General features: G+C 41.1%; 1 protein-coding gene across 4 annotated transcripts; it reads right to left on the bottom strand.

Annotated features, from left to right (window-relative positions):
- Positions 1 to 208: 208 nt before the first annotated feature.
- Positions 209 to 5,515, bottom strand: LOC136471878 (probable E3 ubiquitin-protein ligase XBOS35). Of its 4 annotated transcripts, none has more exons than XM_066469629.1 (11): positions 5,196 to 5,513; positions 3,697 to 3,902; positions 3,487 to 3,546; positions 2,930 to 3,001; positions 2,642 to 2,817; positions 2,331 to 2,491; positions 2,131 to 2,189; positions 2,007 to 2,053; positions 1,415 to 1,555; positions 938 to 1,029; positions 209 to 863 (listed from the first exon to the last, which is right to left on the bottom strand). In XM_066469629.1, exons 2-11 carry the CDS (start codon positions 3,889 to 3,891, stop codon positions 415 to 417), a joined length of 1,452 nt encoding a protein of 483 aa, XP_066325726.1. In that variant the 5' UTR covers positions 3,892 to 3,902; positions 5,196 to 5,513; the 3' UTR covers positions 209 to 414. The 4 variants fall into 4 exon arrangements, with proteins under 4 accessions (XP_066325726.1, XP_066325725.1, XP_066325727.1 ...); XM_066469628.1 differs by lacking the exon at positions 5,196 to 5,513 and adding an exon at positions 4,340 to 4,654; XM_066469626.1 differs by having other exon boundaries at positions 233 to 863; positions 5,025 to 5,512.
- Positions 5,516 to 8,133: the final 2,618 nt, after the last annotated feature.

Below are 8,133 nucleotides of genomic sequence, written 5' to 3'. Positions count from 1 at the left end.
AAAAAATAAACATTTCGACAGTAAAAACCATATAAGTAAACAAATATACAAATATCTACAACATCAAACAAAATTCACTAGATACACCATGAGATATACTTCATCAGTAACTTTGAAACTAGTTTAAAGTTAGATAAGCTTGACTTAGGACAAAACTAAAATGATTTACAATTTAGAACCAAGGAAGGGAGTATTAACTTGCCAGTGATTGCAAAACAGAGATGGTATATACTTCACATATAAGTAATGAACTCGGGCCATGTACACAAACAGATCTTCACAACGAGGACTGCATCATATTACATAATAACAAGGAAACAAACGAAGAGAACCCTGAACATACACTGCACAAGTTTAAATTCCCAAACCCTAAAAACTCCAGGAAGGATGGCACAAAACCAACAAGGCATCCTTTCAAAACTCTGAATATCTCCTAATTCTTTCCCTGTATGACGATGAACGCTGCACATCGGGCCTGAGGCAGCTGACGAGGCAAGGCACTGCCTCTTCAGCTCCTGTGCAGTTCAGCTTTATGGATGACAGCTTCCCAGAGCCAATGGATCTAAAAGAAGAGCATCCCAGCTGAACTGAGGAGGAGCGCAATCGATGCATGTCAGGCCGTCGATGCAAGGACCTGCCATGATCAGGACCAGTGCTTGCGCCTGCTGCACATAGAGCTAGCGATGCACTTGTCCATGGAAGCGCCTTTATTGGGGTAGTGCTGGTGAGCCTCATGAAGGAGACAATGGCATGCCGACACAAAGGGCAGGATATGGAGCCAGGAACTCCGCGGATGGATGTTGAGCTGCTTGTGGTGGAGCACAAGTAGAGGGCACATTTGGTGCAAAACTCATGGCCGCAACCTATTATAACAGGCATTCATCAATGGTGTTCGCAGGGTTAAAAAACCCACCATGAGAGTCAAAATTTTCAGTACCTTCTGCAGCTACAGTGCATTCCACCTCCAAACATATGACACATGGATCCTGACAAGTGGATGAGGCAGAAGTTTTCCTCCATCCACATTCCCTGCAAAAGATCAACGAAGGGGCAGGGACTCAGGGTTGCATTCATAATTAGCTGATCATGCATTAGGAAAAATAAGCGGAAACCTGACAGTGCTATTCTGTTTTTTGTGATGTTCAAAATTTGAAATGAGCATCCTATCAACATTCTACACCCAGTGAAATGCAGCTTCTCCCAAGGTGCAGTAAAACTCTGATGTTTTAGGTCACAATGGTAATAGGTAAAATGCTGCTGTAAAACATTGGTCGTAGTCACCTCTTCCACTGGAACAAGGAATGTGGATACAACTACTTGAGCAAAAATGTTTAAGTCTAGGTATCATGTTATTACAGATAGTGGCGTTTAATGTTATGAATACCTACATATTTTGGCGGGTATTTGAACTCACCGGGCAATTTTGACAATGCTCATCAGTGGTAGACAAAGGTATGGTGAAGGAAGAATACGCATTCGATTTTCTGGTTGCTTGCTTAGAATACCTTCAATACTAGTTTTGTGCCACGAACGAGCCACCAATAAAGGAGTCAACCTTTCAAGCAAAAGCATGGTAAAAGTGTAACCAATCAAAATAATTAAAATGGAAATCCTTTTCTGATATTAGCATGCCCCAAGCAAGTGCCCTTCCTTAATTGGACAACAAAAGTTACAAGTTTGATGCATGGTATAAGTTAAGGCAGCATATTCGGAGTTTGTATAAGCACAAAATTTCATGCAACAGGCTTAAGGTTTTGAGTAAACCACATAGGGAAGATGGCCGAATAAGACAATACTTAACACTAATAAGCATATAGAAATAGTAAAATAGAAGTGCAAAATTTACACAGGTGCTTAAGTAAAGATATCAATACCACTAATTCTGATAAACAAAGAACATAACTTGTTGTAGACAGTTGTAAGTAAAAAAATTATCTTTTCAATGAGACAAGTTCAATTGATTTGATGCAGAAACAAATATTTATTATGAACCAACAAGGGCATACCTGTTAGCATTTTGAGCTCCCATGTTTGCTCCTGCTGCAATGAGAAGCTGTTTAGCAGATATCAGTAGATGGGAGTTGGCGAATTACTTAGATTCTCATGAAATAGGAAAGTTAACTAACATACTTGGCAGCAAACAGCACTTCCACCACATGCCGCGTAATGGAGGGGTGTGCTCCCTGAACCTGCACGATGGTTGAGTTAATCTAGGATCATAGTAAAAAAGTAAGGAAAGGTCCACTTATCGATAATATTTTTGCAGAACCATGTCTATAATAAATTGTATCAGGTTAAACAATATCCTTTTCTGTTTAATAAATACTTACCAATGAGGTCAATAGTTGAACCATCATTGACAGTCACCTCAGAGACAGAGGCTCCAAGGTCTAATAGCAACTGCACACTCTCAGCATGCCCATGAAGGGCTGCCAAGTGAAGCGGGGTGACACCACCATCCGACTTTCCATTAACTAGTCTCTGGAGAGCCCTGAAGAGCACCAGAAGAAATGACACAAATTTATAAGTGATGAGAAGATGACCACATAATTGAATGCCCAGAGCGTACAAGGAAAAATGATGCAAATTTATAAGTGATGGGAAAGATGCCAATATAGGTGAACGTCAGGATTTTACATACACGGCATCAAAGGCATCCTTTTTCATTTCATCTGTGGACTTTCCACGCATAATGGTCCAAAACTCTGACAAGCTAGGCACGTAATCAGCCATAAGAAGCCGAATGCACCGAGTATGACCTTTTAGGGCGGCAAAATGAATAGCGGTCGCGCCACTAAAACAGTCTCTCCTGTGAATCTGGAAATCCAGATACAGATCACGTGCATAAATAGATATTTCAGACATTTTTGTAAGAGAAAAAAAATCAGACTAATTTGATCCAAGAACATATTAGCTAGTGTTCACTTACATTAGCTTTAAAAAGAACTAGAATCTGTACAACTTTCCAGTGACCATATAGACAAGCTTGCATCAGAGCAGTCTGCACAGTTTAGTGTTCCGAATTAGCACAAAAAAAAAACAGAACTTAAAACATAACTGAGAAGAAACATAAACAATAAGTGAGATGCAATGAAGACTAAGCTGTAGCATCTATCTCTTATCAATTTTTATGTATTGACCACATAACAACCAGCGTGTGAACATTGTTGAGTTAGCATACAGTATAACTCAACCACGAAAAAGAAGCAAGGGCATACAGTATAACTCAACCACGAAAAAGAAGTAAGGGTATAGTTCCTCTCCATCAAGCTACTAATTTACACTCCCAAAAAAATGGGTAACCTCAGTTATATATAAATGCACAGGACTGCAAAGCATGATAGTATTTTTAACCAAACCGTTACATAATGCATTTCCTAATATAATCCTGAATGGAAATTCACTGCTGATGAAATACTCTAAAGGCAGACAAAGCACAGTGATCAATATGGTTGAAGATCTAAGATGAGAAAGAGAAGAATTTACCTGTCCTCTGCAATTTCTAAGGTTAATATTAACGCCGGATTCGATTAGGAGGGAGACAATCTATCACAGAGGAAGGAGAGGATTATTTTGTAAAACAATAGCAAGTTCACATACTAACAAGTAATTAAATGGGTTAACAAAGGCAGCTGGATCTACAATTATTGCATATAGATGGGAAAACAATACTATAGATAAAATCAATTGGTTCACCTCATGGTGGCCCTTTGCTGCCGAGTAATGGAGAGGCGAGTTCCGGATCCCGAAAGTCGAGTACCGTGCAAGGCGGGGATTGAGTTCCAAGAGAGCTCTAGCCTCCTGGATGTCTCCATCTCTTGCAGCGGAGACAAGTCGCTCCCCAATAGCCGAGCAACCAAACGAGTCGCCCATCATACCTAAGAGCCCCATGGTTCTTGGACCTATCAGAACACAAATATATGAGCAACACTTCTTGCAGAGACTCTAAAATACTGGATATCACTTATTGAGCACCCTATGGAACTGAACAGAATCACAGAAAATTCTTGGAGCCAAGATGTATTGAGGCAGGCATCAGAATGGAGAATGGTGTTAGCCTTATATCGATATGGGAAGGGAACAACCACTTGGGCACTCCAGAGTCCAGAAGAAACTGATTTGCGAAAAGCTGGGGAATGCGCCACATGTCCACTTGGAAATAAACACAAGAATCCTACATAAGCAGGGACAAAATGACCTCACGGACTCGGTGTTTCTGTGAGTGGATAGCCAAGGATTCAATGGAAATGAATGGCAGCACAGTTGGGCACTTTCTGCAAGCAAGAGTCAACTAACCGAATTGATCCGTTAAACAGGGAATTTGAACAAAGGAACCAACCTCAATCGATCCAATTTGGCACTGGATCCACATATAGATCAAAGAGCAGAAGATGCCACCTTTCTATAGTAAACAAACTGCCCCAAATTGACTAGGAAGAACAAGGATCGAAACGAAGACACCATCTTCCCCCAACTTATCCAAGAAATGGTAAGCTGCAGGATCTAACGAGCTGAGCTACCCCCTCTCTTTTTTTTTAACTGCAATTATTAGTTTCCTACTATTCTGCAGACTGCAAAGGCGATATGGTCAGACGGAGGCGGGGGGCGCAGTAATGGTGGTGGAAGAAACAGCAGCAGAGACGCGTCGCTGTCTCCCCTGTCCCACTCAGGCAGGAGCCCATCGGCCCAAGGAGGAATGGCACAACTACCAGCGCCGGCATTGAGCTCGCAGATTGACCTTCGACAAGCGAAGAAAAAGCAGGAACGGCAAATGGGAAGAAGAACCTGAGCGAATCAGTACAAACAGTCCCTTTTGGCATTTGATGCGGGGAAGAAAGGCGCATTCCACGATTAAAATCGAGCCCGGATCATACTAGCATTTAACCCGAAACTAGAAAAGGCGGTGTCTAGCGTTAAATAGGTAGTACCAAATTACCAAATAAAGATGAGATCTCTGGGCCAAGAAATGGACAAGAGGAATGGCTCTGCGCAAGCAACTCAAGAAACGGAAGAACCCGCCTCACCTCGCCCGCCAGACGACAGGAGGAGAAGAAGAAGGGATCTTCAGGCGGCGGCCGGACGCCTGGGAATCTGAATCCCCGCCTCCTTCTCCTCCTCCTCCGCCCCGCTGGTGCCGACGCCAACTCATCAAGAAATTAACGACAGCTGTGGACAAGGCAGAGGGGAGGAGTCACCGAGGACAGCCCCAGATGGGCGATGGCTCTGGCGCTCTGCGCGTCGTAGTCGTAGCTGTCCTTGTCAGTGGACCGGCGCTGCGTCGTGCAGAGACGGCGCGGGATGGCAAGAACAAGGTGGGGAGGGGGCAGGGGGACAGGACAAGAGGCGCATGCAGCAGCGGAGAGCACGAGCAGACGGGAGCTATGAGGAGGACGAGCACAAACACATGGGACTCGCTGCCGCGCCTGCACTCCCGGTTTCTGCAGTTTCTCTTCTTTCTTGTAGAGCCGGTGCTGGCTATGACCGCTGTCGTCAGGTCGAGGCGGAGCCGCAGAGGTGTCCGTCCCTGGCGAATGGCGATTGCTCCCTGCTCCGCCCGGCGGCCTCTGCCCTTGTGGGTCTTGTTCAGATGGAATCAGTATTTGACACTTTAACATTTTCGTTTGTATTTGATAATTATTATTCAATTATGGTCTAATTAGGTTTAAAAGATTCGTCTCGTAATTTACAATCAAACTGTGTAATTAATTTTTTTTATCTACATTTAATACTCTATACATATGTCCAAAGATTTAATATGATGAAAAGAGAGTGAAAAAACTTAATCTAAACAAGGCCGTGGTATCTTAATCGAATCGGAGGAAAGACTGAGCCAATTTCTTCGTTTCCCGCCTGACAGTGACAGTAGTTACCTGAATTACCTGCTACCTACTCCCTCCTCACTTTTCCGTCCCAAATTTAACCGATAGTCGTTCTAACATTTTTTTTTAAGTCAAACCATCTCGAGTTTAACCAAATTTATACGATAAAATAATAATATTTATAATATAAAATAAGTATTATGAGATTTTTCATTAATTATATTTTTATAATATATCTATTTAAATGTCATAAATCTTTGTAATTTGTTTTGTAACTTTGGTCAAATTTCAGATGTTTTGCTCTCCAAGAAAGTTGCAACGGTTTATAATTTGAGAAGGAAGGAGTGTTTTAACCCGTGCGACATACGATACATTAATGGACTACTTTATTCTTCTCTCCGAAAATAGTACATAAATTGAATTAACAGAGGCACCTGGTGAAAAATATGTAGCCTGAGAAGCTAAAAGATGACATTTATTTGCAACTTGCATGCTGATTGCTGACTTTTGCTTTTGTTGAACGCCATCTGTTTTGAAATAGAGGTACACTCCTCAGATAGACGTCCATTTAGCTGGATCAGTGTACGGGTAAGGAGGTATAGTACATCGTACAACATCTGAAGGGCAAGGTAATAAAGTTCAATCCGTGCTTATCCCTGATATAATGGACCTCAAACCGTGCACATCTTTGACATGATGAAATGAAGAGCAGGGGAAGAGGAGGTGAAAAGGAAAGGATACCTGTCCCTTAATTTCATGAATTAATCTTCTGTGTCACCATATAATGGGTGCACTCAACTTGTTCAATATTTGGACCACTAAAGGAAGTGATACACCTTACGTTTTACGTAACAAAAGTGCTTCACCCTTCAACCACGTACATATGATTCATAGGTACCTCCTCTGTTTCGAATTAGTAGACTTATTTTGCTTCGTTATTAGGACAAAGATTTTTGCCAACAATTACTCTATTAATTTCTCCTGTAATATAAAATCATAACCATAGATAAATATTTTCATTTTGAATTTAACATTATCAATTTTGATAGAAAAACCATGTGTTGATTAAAAACTTATTGATCAAATGTTTGTCCTAACTCCTATGAAAAGAAATAGCCTACTAATTTCAACAGGGGATTACTTTCGTACAACTATATCATAGATGTCGAGAGAGGGCTTATAAAAAACTGAAAGAAAAAGAAGGGATTGGTATGGGAGCTTGAGTTGAGTGGGGCCCGAGGGTTTGGCACAGGGCTTACCTATCACAGTTGACCAACTAAACAATTTGACATCTCGTATTTGGCTATTTCATTGTGCCGTTTGTTGGTGGGGTCAGTCTTCCATCAAATTGGTTGTTCAAACTCAGATACTCGGTGTTTGAAATCTACAGATGCTTTCTTATTTTCTTCCTTTTGTCATTATTAGTGTCACCTCGCATTGACATTTGTTACTTACCCGGCACCTTGTCAATCGTCTCAGTGACACGAGATCTACCCGCTCTCTGCCAGCGCCGGTCCTATAATTTTGAGGGTCCTTTGGCGAATTCGTTGTGATGGCCCCTCTAGACCATGTATAAAATCTTATAATATATATGTGCTAATTTTACTTGCAATGGGAAAGCAATGTAGACTAAAAAAGCAATATATTTGTACTTCTAGAACTAATGTGATTACCTTAAGAAAGAATAGAACTCCATTATATCCATTGCTTCTCATAAAAAGATATTTTTTTGTGCATTTCTTGATGCAAAATCATTAAGGACGGTATTGAGATCAATAGTGTCCAAGATATCCTTCTCGATGGTGCACATAGCCAAGCCATTTAACCTTTCTTGTGGCATAGTTGATCTCAAATAGTTCTTCAACAACTTCAATTTTGAGAAACTTCTTTCAGCCAAAGCTACAGTCATACAGTTAAGAGAATTCGATAGGCAACTGAAATATTTGGATAGCACCTTGTTGTGATTAAATAAACTGATCTTCTTGTCTTTTTCGTTTTCGTTTTCTTTTCGCAGCCCCTAACAAATGTTTCTTAGGTAACATTCTAAAATTCCAATACCTAAATTAGAAGAAAAACATGACTATATGAATACAAAGTATTAGAAGTCTGGAATACTATACAAATAATTAATTTGGATTAAAAATGAACAAGGAAACAAATACCTAGGACCTGGACAATTTGGATATGAACTGATTCCGAACCAAAATTCGCAAGAAGGGCAGAAGGCAAGAACCGTCGTCGTGCGCCGTCGACCGTTGTGCGCCATTCTCTTCTCCAGTTCTCCCGCAATCCAGGTGTCTAGCTCTCCTCGGCG

The sequence above is a fragment of the Miscanthus floridulus genome, chromosome 8 (genome assembly GCF_019320115.1).
Source record: "Miscanthus floridulus cultivar M001 chromosome 8, ASM1932011v1, whole genome shotgun sequence".
NCBI lineage: Eukaryota > Viridiplantae > Streptophyta > Magnoliopsida > Poales > Poaceae > Miscanthus > Miscanthus floridulus.
The sequence above is the reverse complement of the archived record's forward strand: the minus strand, read 5'-3'. Positions and strand labels throughout refer to the sequence as shown.